This window comes from Pyxicephalus adspersus, chromosome 1 (assembly GCF_032062135.1).
Source record: "Pyxicephalus adspersus chromosome 1, UCB_Pads_2.0, whole genome shotgun sequence".
In the NCBI taxonomy this organism is placed as follows: domain Eukaryota; kingdom Metazoa; phylum Chordata; class Amphibia; order Anura; family Pyxicephalidae; genus Pyxicephalus; species Pyxicephalus adspersus.
In genome coordinates, this window is record NC_092858.1 from 55,942,908 (window position 1) to 55,964,243 (window position 21,336).

Below are 21,336 nucleotides of genomic sequence, written 5' to 3' on the forward strand. Positions count from 1 at the left end.
ATGTTAACACGCATTGTGAAGGCATGGAGAGCCATCATCAGCAACATTAAAATCTTTTGCAATTATGTGCAGCTGATGTTGTGGGATATATAGACAGAAACTAACTGAAAAAGGTTTGAGGGGTAAAGAAAATAATTATCATAGCAATAGAATGATACACAGTACACCAAAGTAAATGTTATCTTGCTAACCTTCTTTAACAACCTGTGCAATCCATGTCACAGGATTTTTGGAATATGTTCATAGTTTTTATAACAAAAGTACACAGAAGAGGCTTTCTGTCTAAGGCTACGTACACATGTGCAATAGTTCTCATCTGATAATCGTCTCAGGGCCGATATTGGACGAGAGTCTTGCGTGTGTACAGCGCTCGTCGTCCATCTTTTGAATGACCATCCTGGCGGATCCTTGGACGATGGACGACAAACGATCGTAATGCAAGTGAAGGGGAGAGAGCGCAGCGGGGGTGCTGCTCCGTCGTTCTCCCCCCTCCTCTCTCTATAGAGCCGAACGGTGCTGTATGTACACCATTCGTTCAGGCATTGTGCTTACTTTTCTTTTTATGTTATTTTGCTCCAAACATATTACAGTTGGAAAGTTGTCATTCCTAATGTAATATAGGCATTAATAAAGTATTCCATTTTACTATGCCTGAATAACAGTCAGTTTACGTTCTGATTTTAGCGGAGCTCAAAATATTGACAACCTGATAGACATCAAACCCACTGCAAACAGAGGAGCAAAGAGGTAAATACAAATATTACATTTATTAACCTATATATTAGAAAGTAATTACTGCCTACAATGAAATGATGTGCTGATTTGAACTTGACTACATTACTGCACATGTTGGGTCCAGTGACTGCAGTTGTGGTACACTTCACTTTTAGCAGATATTCTAGTTGCTTTATGTACAAAACTGGTTCTTGGTTCCTTCAGGACTTCATCCATAACTAAAATCACATTTTTTTATTAGATTTGTCTAGATGTGTAAGAGAATATTGGTATCTGGGTCCAATCAGCAGTAAATTTACTCATTATAGCTAGATCACCAAAAAAAGGGAGGGTATATCCAAAATTGTGAGTTGCCACCAGAACAGGAATTAGGGGAAATCTTCCTGTGGGGGTACCCCTGACAATTGACTAAAAAGGGATTTTTCTTGGAAGGATATCCTATCCTTTCTGTTGTGTCTACAAGATAGATAAAAGAAAACCTTCTTAAGGAGACACATACGGCAACTGGACAGCTGTTTTAATCTGGCATTACTATATCCAAAATGAAAAAGTTTTCATTTTATATATATATATATTATAAATGTTAGATTATCAAAAGCTTTTGATTATCAGATCCTAACAGGAAGCTGTTCTGCAGCAAAGACAAGCTAAAAACTGTATGTTGCCAAGGTGTGAGCAGAAACAAAGTCAATTTTTGCAAGGTCAGGTCAAACAAGCAATCAAATCTAAGGAGACCAATGGGTCAGAGGTAGCAGCAAGCAGGACCAAGCATACAGTATAAAGAAAAAGCAAGCAGCAGGATCTAGACAGACTAAAACAGACAGGGACCATGACTGAAAAAGACTATAAACTTAGAGCTAAGGGTGCAGAGACAGCTTTCTCTTTTATTATGTTAGGAAGCTTATATTTTCATTTTGAAAAAAATATGCTCCACCTATACCGGCAGCAAGAAGAGCTCTGATTAATGCATCATCATTTACATAAAGCTACTTATGCTAGTAGGGGAGATTTTGCCTATTTTGTCTGGATAGAGTCTGCGGTCCAAATGAATACCCTCTGTCCTAGAGCTCTGAGACATCAGGACACAGGAAAGGGTCTGTAGTGAAAGCTATGCAAGACTGCAAGAACGGAACAAAAATATAGAGACAGCAGAACCCAGGCTAGACATGCACTTTGCATTTTTTTTTATTATAAGACAATTAATTAGCCAACACTGGGATAGGTAAAATTTAGGTTTTATATTCTCCCAGCCTCCTAGCAAACAGCAGCAGCAGACTAGGGTATTTTCAGGTCAGTTATCTCTGCCCTTCTGTCAATGGGCCCGATTTATTAAAGCTCTCCAAGGCTGGAGAGGATACACTTTCATCAGTGAGGCTTGGTGATCCAGCAAACCTGGATGGGATTTTTTCCTATAGGAGTAATTTCCTATTTGCTAGCAAATGTTTTAAATCTTGGACCAGATTCATTCCAAGTTTACTGGATCACCCAACTTCACTGTTGAAAGTGTAACATTTCCAGCCTTGAAGAGCTTTAATAAATCAGGCTCAGTGTTCTTTCTTAACACATTTGATAGCAGCACACCTAATTGGCTCTAATACTGTTCCCTTTCCCAGTCTGCTGTGCTGAGTGCTGCTGGGAAGGGAAAATAAGTAGCAGATTTCAAATTAAATCCAGGTACATCCACTGGATACATTTAAAAAATAAATGTATTATATTGACTCATTAATTAGTACATAGATGTGTTGACTTGTAACTTTGCCATCTGAAAATAAAGGTGAGTGATAAAGCATCCAATAAATATATAGATGCTTCTGTGTAATTTTTTTTTCAAACCAATTTACAAATATTCCCTATCAAGATTCTTTTAAGGAACTATTACTGTATGAATTTGTTTGTAGGCCAGCATGGTTTTATTTACCAAAGTTGGAAAGTAATTTTGTTGTATTCAATTAGTGTAATAAAATGTAACTTTATGTAAAATTAGCTAACCAGATCTGTAAAACGCACCTATTGTTAAACAAATACATAAATAAAGTATTTTTCTCTATTTTTCTTTTTTTTTTTCAAGAGACCAACTGGATGACGTTATTGAAATTTCTGACGCTGCAAGAAGCGCTCGTAAAAGGTTGAACTTACATACATCTTTCTATTTTACATTTGAATAGCAAACAAATAATACAATATTGTTTATACACATGAACAAAGAACTTTATGGCAATATAAATTCAATTTCTGTTTGCAAGTAAAAGCAAAATATTTGATCCATGGTAGGTAATGGAAAAATACAATAATACAATAATGAAATAATTTTAAAAAACTGCCTACAATAAATGCATAAATCTGAGCAAACTGTAAAATCATTAAACAATACATAAAAAGGTTACCCTTAGGACTAGTCATGTGCAGTTTTCATTTCCAATCCTATTTTCAATCCATTAAAATCTGAGATTTACAGTGAATCTGAAAGGATTACAGCATCCAATCAATTATGAGAAACTCTTTTTGGTTCCGATCTGTTGTGATTAGACCTAGCACATTATTAAATATTCATCAAAAGTACAAAATTGTATCATGTGTACATAGTATTCAATTAGAGGTCCTAATAATTTTTATCCAGGAGAAGGATTGGAAAGAAAGAATATTTTTCATATGCATGCAATGTTTCAGGACTTCTGATCGATCAGTCTGGATATTGATTGCCATGGTTGGCTGGGCAGAACATTGGCAGTGGATCTGCTGATGTGTACTAAGTCTAAGCAATTACCACATACTAAAACAACCAGTACAGATATGGGCATTTAAATACAAGAGAAGACTTCTTATCTAATAGCCAACCCTCCAACACCCTAATCCATTTATTGGTATTGTATTGTAATTACTACTTAATTTCAACCAACACTTAAGTTTGGTGCTGAACTCCAACATACTGGATACATCATGCGCAACACAGTAAACCACCAGAACTAATCAATTAGCAAATATTATATAAAAAATTAAAAACATCTGCATGTTTAAATTCCTTAGTTTCATTATCATATTTACACTCTCATATTGTTTTGCATTTCAATAATTCCATTAGATACATTTTCACTTAGTTTTGCAGTAAAGTCCTGTACACTTCAAACACCATTGCATATTCTCATCTAATAGTTGTGTAAATATATTTTAGGGAAGATCAGCTTGGCGACTTGATTGACATAAAAAAACCTGAAGGGAACATCAGGTAATTATCTTTTTTTTAAATTTTTTTAATTATAACTGCTACTACTATGCAATTCACTATCATTACTAACTACTACTCATACAGCTACTACTTTAATATTACTACAACAAATGCTTTAATAATACTAGTTCATTAAAGATAATAACAAAGTATTTTCAGCTCTCTCCCAGATAGATTAGTTTGCATAGTCACCTCATGTTTCCTTATTTCAGCTATTGTGAATGTTTAAAATTAATGCATAACAAGGGCATAGAGCATTGGACAACAGCAGGGACAGCTAATTGGAGCTCAGTGGGGAAGAGATTGTATGCTGTGGCATACTATAGAAAGATTACTGTTCCCACATAGATCATAATAGTTTTTTTTTTTGAAAGACAGGGGCCTTATATTGGGTATACATTATTATGTTTTATGAGGTAAAAATGGGGTGAAGCAGCTGGAACCAAAAGAAGACATAACAGGATTATGTTCTCTGAAGTTTCTGGCATCAGTTTAATGCAGGCATCCGTACTTCTTTAGCCACTTACCAGACATGCAAATCAGAAGTTTTCACTAAAAATAGCTTAGTAATAGCAAATTTGTCCCGTCAGTGATTCAGAGTTTTTGCACCTTTAATAGTACCTTTAATAAACATAAGCAATGGTGGATCCCCTTATTTATTTATTTTGCTTAAACAATTTTTAAATAAAGATGATTTTAGTATCATAATATATTATAATACATGTATTTTTTTTTCAGGACTCAAAATCAATCTAATATTGACAATCTAATTGAAATTAAAAATACTAACACTAATAGTACAAATAAAGGGTAAGTAAAATGTACTAATCAATGTATTAATTTGGACTATAGGCACTGTTCATACTGTTTTAAGAATAAGTCCTGTCACTATTCAGTCTTTTGTCATGGAATTGCTTCTTCAATTGTGGTATAGGTCAATATGTAATACTAATAGTTCCCAATCGAGAATCTCCACAAAATGAAAGGCCATTCAATAACTATCAATGTAAAATAACATTGCAATCCTCACTGTCAGTTTCTTATCCTGGTATTATTTTGTAACTTTAATATTCCATATTTAAAATACTTTTTGTATACTGGAGGGGTGTCTAAAATATCATACCTCCAGGGGTCAAATACAGTAGGTTTGCCATTTATATTTTATTTATATTTGACTATTAATTTCAGGGTTTGCATCCCTGGATCCCGTAGGCATATAAATGCAGTGTCCAGGGAGAACACCCAACTGTTTTTTCTTATCCTGGCCTATGTTATTGTTACAATGTGTAATGAATGCTTACCATTTTTATCCTATTTATTGGTAGTTATTGGACTAGATTCATAGTATACTCAGATACTGCTAGTGGTGTCACAGCATGGTATACATGTTGATCCAACATCCACCACAAACTCCAATATACCAACTCCCCATTCCATTCACAGACCAGTTTACATCCTCAACAGCCCTTACAGTCAACTCAAGGTGAGGTTAAGGGGATAGTACTGTTAGAGAGCTTAATTATAATATGTTCCTATAAGTAGTTTCACTTAAAAATGTAAAAAACCCAGTCCTGTGTGAATATTGAAGATATTAGGATTTCATTTACTGACCGCTCCTTTTAAAGATGGTACCTTTCAAGATTTAATGATGATGTCAGTACATCCTGAAGCACCGACTAGGAACAAGTATGCAGGCTGGTAGTTAGCAGTAGCAGCTTCTCAGTACTGGCATCCTTTATATTTTTCTAATGTGTGTGTTTCTTTTTGTTTAAACAATCTTGTGCTAGTTTTGGTGTTCAACATATTCAACAATAACACATGTATATTTTGTAGGACTCAAAATATTGACAATCTAATTGAAATTAAAAATACTAACACTACTGATACAAATAAGGGGTAAGTAAAATATACAAATTATACATTTATTTAAAATACCCAATGTAGATAAATAGCTCAAGTTCTCTATAATTGTTATCTTTTTGGTGAATGCTGCTATTTAGTTAATCTCTACTTGTCCCACACACTTTAAACTGAAAACATAAATGGCCCCTAAATTCACAGTTACCTTAATCTAAATTAACCCCTAGACTTAATTCTTAACGTTAAACTAACTTAAAAATATTACTGCTAACTAAACGTAATCCCTAAACCTAACCTTAATTCTAGTATAATGGAGATACTCACAGTGAAAATACTGTTATTTTTAGTTTCTATTACTGACAAACAAATTTAATTCCCCACTACATTATATAAATTATTTGTATTCTCTCATTCTATTTGGTTGGTATTTGACTAGTTTTATAGTATACTTAGGCACTGCTGAGAGTCTGCCATGGCTTATTAGCAGTGAATATGTTTCACAGCATGTTATATATTTTAACCCAATAGCTTTCGAGAAATAAAACTATCCACCGAAATATCCAAAAGCCACAGCTTCAGCCAGCCCATAACAGCTACTTGAGGGTGAGGCCTAGTTGCACAGGGAATATAACATGACTAGGGTAGCTCGTACCTTTGCCCCTTCAAGATTCCCCCCCACACTACACATTCTGCATGTAAAGTGGCTGGCAAGCAGCCGTTTTTTAAACCAAAATACCATTTTAACAAATTCTTATAACTTATTATTATGCATAAATATAAATAATTTAACAAATACTAATAACAACAAATAAAACACAAATAGACAACAATAATAAACCACAATAATTAACCTTTTAAATAACAACCTTTATCCAATTAACCCTTTAAATAACCACCCTTACAAATTATAGCTTAACCATTTATTCACCCAGAACCGATTCTTAGTATAACCAATCCCTTTGTACCCAACAAACAACTAGGTTGCAGGTCCAGAAGGTAAAGTCCGCCACCACCACCACATCACCATAATCATCATAACCGCCATACCATTCTGGCCCCTTAGCAGCACAGTACCACCTCAGGGGCCTCCACCTTTCACCACTTAAAGGGGGTCACCACCACCTTGGGTGCCCCCTAACCAAAATTGAACCAGAACTCTTACCTTCCACCAAACCTCAACCGCCTCCACAACCCTTATAACAAGGGCGGGAGGGTGGGCAATTTCTTCTCTCAAAAAATGTGCCTCACTTCCGTTCCACTCTCCTTTTACCCTCTCATTACTCCTCCCCTTCCACTTCCGACCCAACCTTCTCTCCTTTCCCTCCTCTGCCCTGTAATTGACTTTAACCCCTCCCCCCCCCCTATCTTTTGTGTCTGTCCGAGCACGCCTGTCATGCAGCCCTCCGCATATTTCCCTGCTGCGGGCCTCTCTATATTACAATATATCTCCTTTTACCCTCTCCTTACTCCTCCCCTTCTACTTCCGACTCAACCTTCTCTCCTCTCCCTCTTCTGCCCTGTAATTGACCTTAACCCCTTCCCCCCCTATCTTTTGTGTCTGTCCGAGCACGCCTGTCATGCAGCCCTCCGCATATTTCCCTGCTGCGGGCCTCTCTATATTACAATATATGTCTGCTGCTTACTATGCATATGTTCCTCTAACTACAGTTCCACGTTAAAAAAAACATGTAATGCTAATATTGAGGATGCTTTTCTGACCTTTTCATCTACAAATACTCACTGCCAGTATTTAATTATTATGTCAGTACTTCTTAAGGAACTGATAATGAAAAAATATACAGATTGGGAGTTCCAACTTCACTCCAAAAAAGCCAGCAAACTACAGGTGCCTGTTAAAGTGGCTGTTAATAAGTTTTATGTTTAGCTCTGTGCTCAGTCTTGTGCTATTGTCAGCATTAAGCAAGAATGCATGTCTATTTTTCAGAACTCAAAATCTTGGCAACCTAATTGAAATTAAAAATAGTAACACTACTAGTACAAATAAAGGGTGAGTAAAATGTACAAACATATAGATTTATTTACCAATGGTACTGTAGAATTACAGTTGGAGTGTTAAGGGTCCATTCACATTAGAGTAGTGTAATGATTTGGTGTTGACAAGGATTTTATCACGCATTACCTGTACCATTAAGGTGGATATTTTGGTAAACCACCATGTGTGTTGGTCCTCAGTGGTCCAATTCTATTACCCTCAGTTAAGCACTGACTTTTGAACCTAATTAACCCCTAACTAACTTCAACCTACGTTAAAGATTTACCACTAAACCTAACCTTCAACAGAAAAGTTCTAGTATTAGCAGTCCCAATCTGGCTTATATGGGTATAATGTGTTAAAAAAGCATATATAAAATGTATATATAATATATAATAATTGAAAAATTACAGTTAGGCAGAGATCTCGGTAGCTCAAGCTGAAATCTGTACATACCACTCAACCCACTCTGTATGACATTTCAATTGGAAAGTCAGAAAGTACACTACTGCTGTGCTCAATGTTAAAAAAACTCATAGTGTTCTGCGTCTGTGTCACGGAAGCACTTTGTGTAAAATATTTATTTGTCAAAGATTTTATAAAAATAGTAAAAAACAGATAAAAAAAAAAAAACGACCAACACATGTGTCTAGTGCTGTGAACTGACAGTTTGGTTGGTGAGATTGCTGATGTCTACATTGACTCAGGTGTTGACTATAATCAGATTGGGGTGGTGGTAATTTAATCCAACAAAAGTAGTGTATGTATGGACACTGATACAGATGCATGCCTTTTTGTGTTAAATGGTTAGTCCACTCTCTTCCTATACATTTAGGTATTCCATGCCAACTTAGAATGTTCTATCTTCCCCTATTGCATATCCAATGATATAAAATAAATAAATAAGCACAAATGGAGAGCCCTTATTATGACAAAGACAGGTGAAGCTGCAGGCCAGATACTTTGCTTATAAAGGATATTTTTAAATGTGAATTTTAGATGGACTGAACTTTTAACAAGATTTGTTACTGAGATCATGTTTCCGAAAATGTTTACTTATACGTAATAAATTTTCTTTTAATGGTACATCAAAGAAACCAAGATTTGGATGACCTAATTGCCATAACAGGAGAAGCCAACAAAGGGTAAGAATACTATTAAACATTTTACTTTTGCTTAGCAAAGTTAATAATTACTTTATATTGTGGGGATCACTGGGTTGCTCATGGTAACGGAATGCTTACAGGGCAGATAAAAGGCAACAGACTCCAAAAGTCTAAAATAATAGCAGTTTTATTTTAGCCAGGTGTTACAGTACACACTCGACAACTTTATAACAAAACAATAAACAGTAGCCCGACTGGGCACCTGGCTACCTCACTTGGTGCCATCTCTTCCTAACACATACACTATATCAGTACTGTTAACTCACAACTTTGTAGTACTGTTTGGCCGCTGGCTTTCCTGGAACCCTCTGGCTCTCTCTCAGCCTGGAGCACTCTGGCTCCCTCTCAGCCTGGAACACTCTGGCTCTCTCTCAGCCTGGAATCCACTCTGTCTCTCTCTCAGCCTGGAACCCACTCTGGCTCCCTTCTCAGCCTCTTGCTGATCAATTCCCTCAGCCTCTTGCTGATCAATTCCCTCAGCCTTTTGCTGATCAATTCCCTCTATCCTTGCACCTGAGTGCAGGTGCCTATAACCCAAATCAGGGTTGAGTTGAGCCAAGAAACCCACCCTTTCACTTCCTTGGCCGACTCTAGGGCCCTAAAATCACTAGTTTCTTCCTAAAAACCTATCCAAACATCCACTATCTTTTCCCTGGAGCCACTCTGTCACAATAGGTTTATCTAAAGTCCAAACTGTATTTTTTAATTTCAGATAGAGTAAGGGAAAGTTAAGGAATCCTGTCGTGTTCTTATAATGCTGCCTTGGCCACCTTAGGAAGATTTACTTTGTACATGTCCTGGTGACTGTTGTCACTGGGAAAAGAAAAGAAGGAAACTTAGGTTACACACACACATCAGATTATACTTGTTAAATTATCACTTTAGGGCTGGTATCGAATGAGAATCGAATGTGTGTACAGCGCTCGTCAGGTGTCGTTCATGGATCTGTCCTGGCGTATCCATGAACGATGAAAGACTGCAATACAAGTGAAGATTAGAAAGCGCAGCGGGGTGCCACTCGCCTATTCTTCCCCCTCCCCTCTTCATAGAGTAGAATGATGCTGCATGTACAACACTTGTTCATGCATCTTTCAATCTTTTGTTTGATTCAAAATTAAGTTGAGTAAACTTTCAATGGCTACATTGTTTAGGAGAGAACTTCACTTTATTTTGTAAGATTTCCTTATTGTGTCTAAGAACTAGTGCTGTAAGTTTGAAATTGAGATGAATACAATGCAGTTCAAATTTTCTATTTCTGGTTCTAAAAGAACTGAACAAACCTGTTTGTGCTAAGCGATGTTAAAGCCACCAAATCTAGATGAAGCTCTTCTGACTTCAGCCATCAAATCGAGTGTAATAAGAAATGCGAAATAAAAGCAATGTCGACATCACATTGGTCACCAGATTTATTTAAACTACCATCTGCACAGTTTTTCCTTCCTGTTTATTCACAGCTAAAGCTCTATTTGCAAAAGGTTCGGCATCCCCCTCCTACCATGACAGTATTTAGGTGCCAAGCACTGCATTGTGTGAAGCAAGGGGGAGTGAGCATGTTTATATGTACCCAGAAATACTGCCCTTTTTGTGGGGCTTGTTCAGCATAATGCAGGGCAAGCAGGTAAATTATAGGTAAAATGTGGAACCAAACAGTATCATGTGTACAGTGGTAGCCTACATATGTCTTTATGTGTTTTCTTTAATTAGCACACTTTTGATAATTAAGGCTGTTTATTATGATCATGCTACTTTTGCAGAAAAATAGAAATCATTGCATTGAATTCATAATCTGATTATCTGATATCTGAATTTTTTAATGTATCTGGGATGTAACACCAAAGGCATGGAAACAATTACCAGAAATCTGAAAACAAGTGAAAGAGAGGCAATTGTCTTTAATCTAAGCTGTTTTAAAGCAACTGATTCTAAATTTAGACTGTGATTGTGTTCTTCTGTTTAGTATACAAATAGTGCCATTCAGACACAACAAATGTGCTTTGTCATACTGTACTCTATTTATAGAGGATGGCCATGAAAGAGAATCATAGTTATTATAAGCTTGCAACTCAAGCAAACAAGCTTAAAACAATATGGTGAATTTTAAAATTTTTACTTTTCTAGGACAAACAAATATCCTGGTAACAGCAGCAATACTACAACCCGCAGTTCAACTACAACTACCACATACAATGTTACAAGCGAGACCTCTGATGCACCAAACAGGCGTTCAACCACAACCAGAACCTACAATGTTAGCAATGACTCCCAGGATTACTCAAGCAGACGTTCAACTCCCACAAGTACCTACAAATATTCAGATGACAACAGGGATGCTCCATCCCGTCGTTCCACAACAACAACTTATAGAGATGTTACTGATGGACCAAGCACTCGATCCAATGTTACCTACACACAGGATTCAGGGTAATTTTACAAAGTACATCATATATGTTTCTGTGTAATAGTTATTCTCCTAATGTTCCACAGCAGAATACTAAATATTTTAGTTTTTCTGTTGCTATTATTCCTAATTATTTGGTGCAGTGTTAGCTGCATATTTGATTTTTTTGAAAATATGAATATTTTTAGACAATCTAAACCAAAATGTATGTGCTACTCCATTTAAACAATATGATTATTTTATTTTCAGAGTACAGTGTGTGTTCAGTAAAAAAAGTTTAAGTTAAATGTTTTCCACCAAATCCATCATTTTCCCCTCAAACCATTCATTTGGTTTTAAGGCTATTGATATGACCTTGATTAGTTTATGGAAGGATGCTATAGCCTTGTTCCTTATGTTTTTTTATGTACTCTACTACAGTGTTTTTCAACCTTTTTTGAGCCATGGGACATTTTTTACATTGAAAAAATCCTACAGCACACCACAAATCAAAAATTAAATTCCAAAATATCACTCTGTAGCTAATTCTCTTGTCTCTAAGAATAAACAAAGGCAATTAAGCTAACTACTGCCACCCACTGACATGGAAAAAGTATTACATTACTCTGCCCGTCACTACATCACAGACCCTCGACAATGTTAATTGCATAATTTCCCACAGTACACCTGAAGTGGTTGAAAATCACTGCTCCAGTATATCTAAAGCTGACATTTGGTAAGTCTATATTAGGTGTATAAAATAATGGTACATATAAAATCTAGTTCTAACAACATAACCAATGTGAACACTCTATGCCACAAAGTAAAAATACATAGTACAATACAAAGTAAGTATGGTTTGTGCATCAGTCAGAAAGGGCTGGATATCAAGCCTTGTACCAAGCCTTGTAAAAGCAAACAGCCATATAAGTCATGATATGTGTTTACCTTGGACGTCTTGCTGTTTTAGTTGTATTTTGCAAGCTTGGAATTGGTGAGTAGCAGTGATGTAGACACCAGCAAACTGATTTGCACAGAATAAGCACATTTAATGCTCACATGTGGTAAAGCACAAAACTTTATCAAGCAGCAGTGCAAATATATCCACAGATATATCCACTGTATTTAAATGCATTTTAAGTAGGCCATATAAATAGATCATAATCCACTGGATAGAAATATATTCTGTTGTGTTTCTCCCCTAGGTATGGGGTGGGAAGTAAGTATATGTAGTGCAGGATTTGCAATTTTGGTTTAATATTATGAACAAAAACACCTTTTTTCCATATAGCCAACTAGGCCAAACTATTTGAAGCATATAAATATCTTGCTGCTAATTTGGATATCCAACTTGTTGTATACAATGGTCTATATATATATTTAAAAAGCAAAAAGGAAGAATAGGTGTCCTATAACTGAATTTATGAAACCATTAATTTCACTTGTACTGTACAGAATTTGATTTAGGACAGGTCCACTGCTGCCTTCACATTGTGCAATCTTACGGCTAGTTTCTTAAAGAGCTGGTGGCAGAAAGCAGTGCTAGTACCGTATATTGCTACCTTTATTCATTCCCTATTGGGCTTCTGCTGCCATGTAGCATCTCCTGGGAGTACACCTAACCTTACTGAAGGTATGAACCTAACCTTACTCAGTAGTCTAAGATTTAATTTGTGGAAAAGAAAGCTCAACTTTTTAAATTATGTTTGGCTAAAACAATTTAGACATTAGGTTTCAAAAGGAGGGGTTTTGTTTACTAATGTGACATTAGGTAAAATAAGCTTGCTTGGCTTGAATATTTAGATGAACATAAGTCATAATTGACTATGTAGATGTCCATTTTTCTCCCTTCCTATTAACAATGTACACTGGTTTTTATATTACTAAATTTGCTTATTTCAGATTTAGCCTCCCATATCTAGGAATGTAAATCTCAACAAAATGTTGCTTTGAATAATAATAATCTTTTTGTATTACAAAACTTTAAAAACATTTTTTAATTATTAAATTTAACAGGATATCTTCATCTAATACATATGGACAATCAATTGTATCAAACTCTATTAAAACTGTCTACTCAACTTCTGATCGGTAAGTACATTATTTTTATTTGTAACAGAATATAAAGTGATGTGAACATATATGTAAACACTATGGAACTTATTCACTTTTTAACATTTATTTGGAAAACAATAGGTATCGATTTATAAATCTGTGAAGATGATTTTCACTAAATATTCTCATATGTCATTAACACATGCATTTTAAAGATTTACTTATAAAAAATGTTTGCTGAATGTCATTTTTATAGACTCAAACAATGCCTTCAGATTGACATCAAATTGATATATTTGGATACAATACAATAAACATTTGCCTTTTTGGATCATTTATTGAACAAAATGATCATTATATATGAGTTAACATAAACTTTTAGACAGATGGGGCCTGAATATTAAAGCTCTCCATGACTGGGGAAGATACACTTTCATTAGTGAACCTGGGAGATCCAGCAGGCCTGGAATGGATCTGGTCCAGGATTTAAAACATTTGCTAACAAATAGCAAATGCCTTTAAGAAATCCATTCTAGGTTTACTGGATCACCCAGCTTCACTGATGAAAGTTTATTCTCTCCAGCTATGGACAGCTTTAATAAATAAGGCCTATGGTCTTTATATTTTATAGATGACTCCATGACTTCTGAAATTCAGTCTTTGGTTTTCACAAAATATGTATGTTATTGTGACCATAAATAAGGTAGAGCATTGCTTTCTTATAGGTGTTCTTAGGAGCAAATCCCCTTTATTGAAACACCTTACATGTGGGTTAAATGGATGAAAACTCTGAATGGTGATGCATGCATTTAGACACCAACTGTTTTAGGAGTTGCTTGCATAATGAAAATAACATTTTGGGGTTCGTAGAGACTCCCTTTATCAACAAACAATCGGATGATGGGCTGAATTTGCCAGGCCAGACAATTCTTGGCAGATTATTAGTTATTTGAAATGTTTGGCACTTGTAGAATATTTTTCACAAAGTAAATTATTCAGTTTCATATTTAGTGACCATTTGTAATCCCTTTGCCAGATTTATAGGCATTCACAATCTAATTTCTAAGGGACTTGGTGAGATCTTAGCATAACAAGGAGAACACCATTGACACTATCTGCTAGTGGTAATTTACACAGGAGCAGCTGCCTTTTGACATATGCTTCTGCCATATAACTCATAGTAGTTCCAGGGTGTCATTTTGACAGCAGGTAATTGCTGGTAATAGAGCCAGGGGAAGTGAGGGCAAATGAAAAGAAGCTGAAGAAAGTTGTTGACTGGTTTAAGAACACATCTACTTTTACAGTCACACAGTGATAAATACCTATTGCTAAGATTCAAGTGCACACAGGACTTTCATAATGCTTGCCTGTACTTGAAAATACATTAAACAGTTACAGAAAGCTAACATAAAGTATCTTCATAGTAAAAGTGTTTTTGTACTAATTATTAGGGACACGAAAATTGTACTTTATGTCTATGTTTACCATTATGTAAAATACTAATTACTATTTTTATATTGATCAGATCTGTTATTGAAAAGGACATGTGTACTTACTGTCGGAAGCCACTTGGCATTGATGCCAAAATGATCCTTACAGATTTAAACATATGCTGCCATGCAACATGCTTCAAGGTAAACTGACTAGTTGTGATTAGATTTAGGAATGTGATTATTCAGTCATTATTAATTATTATGAGGATTTGCTTACAATTCCTTCTTTTTTAACTCTGCCTATTTTGTCTGAACCTAACAATTTAGATGGAGTTGCCATCATACATTCACTTATTGAAGATAATTTACATGCCAAGTGCAAATATTACACAAAGTGAAAATGTACTACCAAAAGGCAAACATTTCTTTTTAGCTCAGTTTTTCATCTGCGCAATATATATATATATTGCAGACCTTTTTGTGTAGTATTGTATCAGCAGATCTGAAATCACTGCTCTAATCTGTTTGGATCATATGATCAAGATTCCTATAAATGGACAAATGCCCTGGTTATCTGACGAACATGGGGAAGTAAATCTGTACTTACAATAGTACTGTACATTAGAATCAATCTCCTAAACTCTTACTATGATCAGGGAAGAAAGCCTTTTGCTGTGTCTGTGCAACTTTGTGCAATCGGTGTGTCACACAATTACCTTTGCTGAGTTTCAGTGATTCAGCTAGCATACAGATGTTACTTTATCTATTAATGTAGGTGAAAATATGTCTATGTCTAGCCTGAATGTACAATGGTCCCTGCTAGCACTACAGACAGAGCATGTTCATACATTAATTATATGCATTATTACAATAAACATTATTAAAAAAAATACTTTTTTAATGTCTGTGGTTTTTTACATTAGACATCAAGTGAACATTATTTTGTATTTCAGTGTGAAGCATGTTCTGGCCCCTTGGGAAATCTGAAGGCTGGTGACAGCATGTGGATCTATAAACAAACTATTCACTGTGAGCCATGCTATTTTTCTGCAAGAGGTAAGCTATAAAATGCAAAAACCAAATACAATAACACTGTTGTCAAAAACAGGATGTTGCAGAGATTAGTTGCAAACAGAAATTATTCAAACAGGTAAATAGGTCACTACAGTCATTCAATCCAAACTTTCAATGGGAGACAATGCTCAAATGGAAATACTTGGCTGTGCTTTCTTTTAAGTTACCCCCCGAAATCCTTTAGATATACATAAAATCAGTTTAGCACAGCATACATGTAAATAAAAAGATATAATGCCAAACTGATTTCAGTTAGAGGTTTTCTTTAAGAAGCAGACACCCAAACATAGCAAAATTATTATGTTAGCTGCCCATAGAAAGATCTCTTACTAATAATGATGGTTTGCGAGACAGGTACAATAAAACATACTTTCGATAAAAATCGAATGTCCTTTACTTCCTTCTAATTACCCTATGCATGTACACCACCCTAACTAGTTGCTAGCTAGGCTAGCTTGCTATACCAAATCTTTGAAATCGTCTGCATGTGGGGTAGGTCTACTTTTCATGTATGTATGACTGATGTTTGTGCAGAGCTGGAACATGCTTTAAATATATGTAAATCATACTATGCCTTGAGTACACTCTGTACTGCCAGCACTGCCTGGCTGGAGGCAAGCTGAGTGGTAGGCTGAAAAATAATAGGACAAGGAACAAACAAGGGAATCTTGAAGAAGGCTTCCTCTTTGATTACTAGTTTTGTAACTAACTGGAATGGGGTTAGACCAGGGGTGCCCACACTTTTTTGGCTTGCAAGCTACGTTTAAAATTACTAAGTCAAAATGATTCACCAACAATAAAAAACTTGGACTTAATAACTCCTGTGCGCGGTAGAGTTTATTTTGAAAGGCAGGGCTCCATAATCTGTTCGTGTTGCCTTTGCGATCTACCAGTAGATTGCAATCCACCAGTTGGGCACCCCTGGGTTAGACTATTCAAAGTCAATTACATTTTTTTTGTAGTGTCTGTTTGCACATCCATTAATCAATGGATGAGTTATCAACAAGCAACCAATCTGCTTCAGATTGCTTCAGTAAGCTTTACATTAAAAGAATACAAGGTGATATATAATTTAGAATACTAATGCTAATAAGTTAGAATACTAATATATTAATTTATGAAATACAAGTGTGTAGCTGCAAAATAAATAAATAACATGATAAATGTTAGGCATTTTTTCCAGCTGTGCTCTGCATAACACAAGGCAACAGCAGGCAATGTACAAATCAGATTAGCTGTGCCGATTTGTATACAAGCTTTCTTTTATTAAACAGATCAGAATATTTATCCAGCTGTCCTCCTATTTGCATGTAAGTTTACAAGCTGTATTTTGTCTTTCAGAGAAATGGATCCTCTAAATTAAGAATCTAAAATCCAACTATAGAAGATCAAATATGGAAAGTGGCATTTTATAGCTTTTCTGGTTTAACTGAAAATGGCTGGGGTTGTATTGTATAAAGGCTGTAGAAGAATTATTTTACTTCATTAAGATTTACAACCTTCTATTTTATTACTGAACTTTATTTAGAATTAAACTGGTGTAATGTACAGCAAACAATAGTTTCCAATAAGTATTGAAGCCAAGAACATTCTGTTGTAAAATTTGAATTGTGGAATAAAAGAGCTTTCTTCTTTTCCCTAACCAAGAAAATAAATAGGATTACTGCGGTTTAGTTTTAGATATCTACAGACACAAATAAAAAGACATACAAAGGACACTTAGAGGGTCTGTTTTAAAAAGATTTACCGAAATTTTATCCACATTTTACAACTTTTTCACCTTTCACACAGTTAGGAAAATTTAGGCATCTTGAGTAATAGCTGATTATTTTGGTTAAAAGGTGAATATTGGGTAAAATTATTTATAAATCGACCCAAAAGAAAATTGCTTATTAAAATGCAAGGCTGGCCATATACCGTCAATCTTTGTTTTAATGTGGGCTGTGTTTGCCCCCCCCCCCAAACCCACAACAACATTTTCTCCGGACTTTTTCAGATTTCTCAGCACAATGGAGAATGGAACTTCAGAGTGACAATTATGTCATTTTATCCCCATATATAGCAAAAGTTCTGAAACACCAACTGGTTTACGGTAGTGAATAGACATCAGTACCCGTTCTACCCGGCAAAATATTTCTTCTTTATTTTTCATGCTGTACATGGACTAAAAGGGTGTTTCATATATAGAATGTCTACCTGGAATTCTTCTTTAAAGAGTATCTTTGTAAATATTTTAATCTGTACTAAAATCAAATTTTGCAAGAGTGCTACACATGGGAAAGCTTTGTTTCTGCTGATGGATGTCATAATATTAGAAGCTAACAGTAATTGCTAATCTTTTTAAAATGAATCCTGTACTAGCTTTATTGACAAGGTACTTTGGTGTCCACCCTTGATTTGGTACTGTTCTATATCTCTGGATACTACTTTTTGTCTTGGGAACTACCATCTGTAATGTACTATTCTATGTGATTTTACAATAAAAACTTAGAGTACCATAACTAACCTTAAAATATTATGTACCAAAATGTACACTGTGACTGACTTATGAAAACTGGAACAAATCAGAATGATCAGCTGTCACCAGTGAACCTGAACTACAGTCAGTTTTCATGAAACAGAGAAAAACAGGAGGGTTACAATGCGTGCCTTTCATAATCTCCACTGAAAAAGAATATAAATTTATCTAAACCCTGATCCTCCAAGATTGCACAAGCCAAGGTCTAGACCAGGGATAGGCAAACTTTATGGACTACTAGGCAATTTCAGGAGGTCAAGAAGGCACACTAGGCCAGAAGAAACAAGGTGTCCAAGGAAAGGTTTTTTCCAACCATGACTGCAAGCGAGCACCCTCAGTCTTCTGCTCATCTGCAGTGTAGTCTTTGTACATGTGTGCGTGCTTGGCATCTAAATGCCCTTTGAGATTTGACCTCTTGAAAGTCCTGTTGGTGTCGTTGCACACTAAACACAGGGCATTGTTGCCGCGTTGGACGAAGAATAATTTGTCAGTCCATTGGGGTTGAAGACACAACGTTTGAGGTCAATCTTCCCGAGACTGGTAGCTGCGCATTGTTTTCTGCTCTTTAGGCATAGTAATTGGGGTTACTGTGCGGGAACTGTGCGGGATGATATCGATGATATTGCGGAAACTCACGATAACGCGACAATTCAATTAGGCGGGATCCAACAATAAATAACTATAGAGGCGTTAGGCTAGACTGAAGGCTGGAGTTTGCCTACCTCTGGTCTAGACCTTTAAATACTGAAGGAAGCCAGTGGCAGCCTGTTCTTCAGCACAGGAAAGTATCTTAGCCCTCTGTTATTTTTTGCTTTTAATAGATGCCAAAAAAACTGCTAATGTTAGAGATTAGGTTTACTTTGAGTTTGTATGTTCTGTATGTTTTTTTATTCATCTTCTATTCACTTGATATAGTAATTCCTTTTCTACTGTAATATGTATTTAAATAAAAATAAGATAATAAAAACTATATTCCCACTTGTTGGCTTGCTTTTTTCAACAGAAAGAATGTATGTATCATTAACTATTTGCTTTTTATTTTTTTAAATTTTCAGTTGACATTTATAAGTGATTTTTATGTATGCAAATTAGAATGGCACATAAAGTGTTATCCCTTCCATTCATCTGTAATCCATACCCTAAAACTTTTACATGTCATTCTCTATTTTGTGGGTTTTATAAAGCCCTGCTGTAGCCACCTTTATGTGCACTGAAGTCTGATGTGCTAATGCTCCATGCACCAACATATGTAGAAAGCTTTAAAGCCTCTGACTGTTAGCCAGTTTCTTGCTACACTTCATCAGGAGCTGGCTCACAGCAGTGTCTGTAAATTAGGAATCCTTTTTTTTTCTTAAGGGCTGAATGCTCTTGAGAGGGAAGGGGTACTGAGGCAAGGCGCTGTGATAATTTTTTATGAAGCTATGTCCAGTACCATTTCCACTCCTCCCACCATTCATGATCTGCTTGCATTGCCCAGAGAGGCACAAACATCCAGTGCTGATGTGAATGCATCTAAATGAAGGTATGTCATGACAACAGAAACTTTTTTTTTTAATTTTCATTAGCTTTTTGATGGTAAGGAAAGAAGTAATCCATGAAGGCAAATATTTGCAGATTTAAAGTAAAAAATATGTGCTGCAGCACCTAATTTTTAGCGCACCATTGCATTTCTAGTCTCTTATACTAGTCGACAGTTTTTACCAATGCTGTCCCTGAACAGAGCTGTCTAGGATGAAGTGGCAATGGGGCAGTATTTCTACCAAATTTCAAGTTGTCTCTCCCATGTGAGTGAGCATCTGGTCACACTTTGCCCTGCCCAATTCTTTTTGAAAGGGCAGAAGTGATTGTGCTGCTGAAACCCTCCCTCTGTGAGGGGTAGTGTATGAAACACAGATGAGGGACGATTCAAATGAAGAATCCAAAATTTGATAAATTAGGTTTGATACATGGACATGTAGATGGTCATACATGATACATTTAGTTGTAGTTTAAGTTGCAATAGGGTGTAAAGTGCATCATAAAAAGAGAGTCCTGGAATGTCTCTGTTCATATGTGCTTATTTAAGTTGTGAAACCTCTCTGGATGCTTTTTTATATCTTTATTAGACATTTCTCTGACTTTCTATGACCGAAACATGACAGTAAATTGGAAAGTAATTGGAAGGTTTCCCATTGTGAGCAAAACAGACCAAACAGTGAGAATGGGTGTGCCTACATGGGACACTTTCAAAATAAAACAGACATATACCTTTCCCCACTCTCTCCATAAACAGAAAGTTGCCTAGTGTTCTGTTTTGACTTAATATGTAAAATCACCTTATGATAACATGAGTTGTATAGCATGATATTACCTATGTATGTCAATCTGATAAGACTGGAAACAGCTAGGAAAGAATTATCTTTAATTATTTTTTACCTTTTATATTTCATTAGAAGCTTTGACATGCTTGGAAATTGTTGACATTACTTCAGGGCTATTAGCATTGCTGAGTTACTGTGCAATCAAGCCAATGCATAGAATAATTGGCAGCAACTTTATATATTAAATAACAATGTCAAGAAATGGGTCATCAGTGATTAAATCTGTTGTTATTTGTTCATCACTTACAATTAAAACTTTTAATATAGTAGTCATCAATCAAATTGAAAACAAACCAGATAGACAGAGATTAACAGAAATATAAGGTATGGATGCTGTTGTTGAACTGCAATATTTCCTGATTAGGAAATATAAAAAGGATATTACCTTGTGTAAATGGTATTGTTATTGGTAATATTATTTGACTGACATGATGTTTTATATTAAGCAATACAAGAGTAGAACATTTCCTCCCCCATCCAATCAAAACATACTTCTCTTTTACTGGTCATTTAGTCTGAATGGATATTTCACTTACAACTCC

General features: G+C 35.6%; 1 protein-coding gene across 9 annotated transcripts in view; it reads left to right on the forward strand.

The window, feature by feature from the left end:
• The window catches only part of SCEL (sciellin), a 49,865-nt gene extending 30,461 nt beyond the window's left edge, over window positions 1-19,404 (forward strand). For 2 of the 9 annotated variants that reach the window (XM_072410844.1, XM_072410867.1), the window contains 12 exons: window positions 685-747; window positions 2,804-2,860; window positions 3,905-3,958; window positions 4,697-4,768; window positions 5,792-5,854; window positions 7,764-7,826; window positions 8,906-8,956; window positions 11,096-11,398; window positions 13,371-13,445; window positions 14,935-15,043; window positions 15,796-15,898; window positions 17,258-19,404. In XM_072410844.1, coding sequence (XP_072266945.1) covers window positions 685-747; window positions 2,804-2,860; window positions 3,905-3,958; window positions 4,697-4,768; window positions 5,792-5,854; window positions 7,764-7,826; window positions 8,906-8,956; window positions 11,096-11,398; window positions 13,371-13,445; window positions 14,935-15,043; window positions 15,796-15,898; window positions 17,258-17,274 — 1,030 coding nt within the window. In that variant the 3' untranslated portion in view covers window positions 17,275-19,404. The remainder of the gene's footprint in view (window positions 1-684; window positions 748-2,803; window positions 2,861-3,904; window positions 3,959-4,696; window positions 4,769-5,791; window positions 5,855-7,763; window positions 7,827-8,905; window positions 8,957-11,095; window positions 11,399-13,370; window positions 13,446-14,934; window positions 15,044-15,795; window positions 15,899-17,257) is intronic. The other 7 variants (XM_072410860.1, XM_072410853.1, XM_072410875.1 and 4 more) reach the window with 7 other exon arrangements.
• Window positions 19,405-21,336: the final 1,932 nt, after the last annotated feature.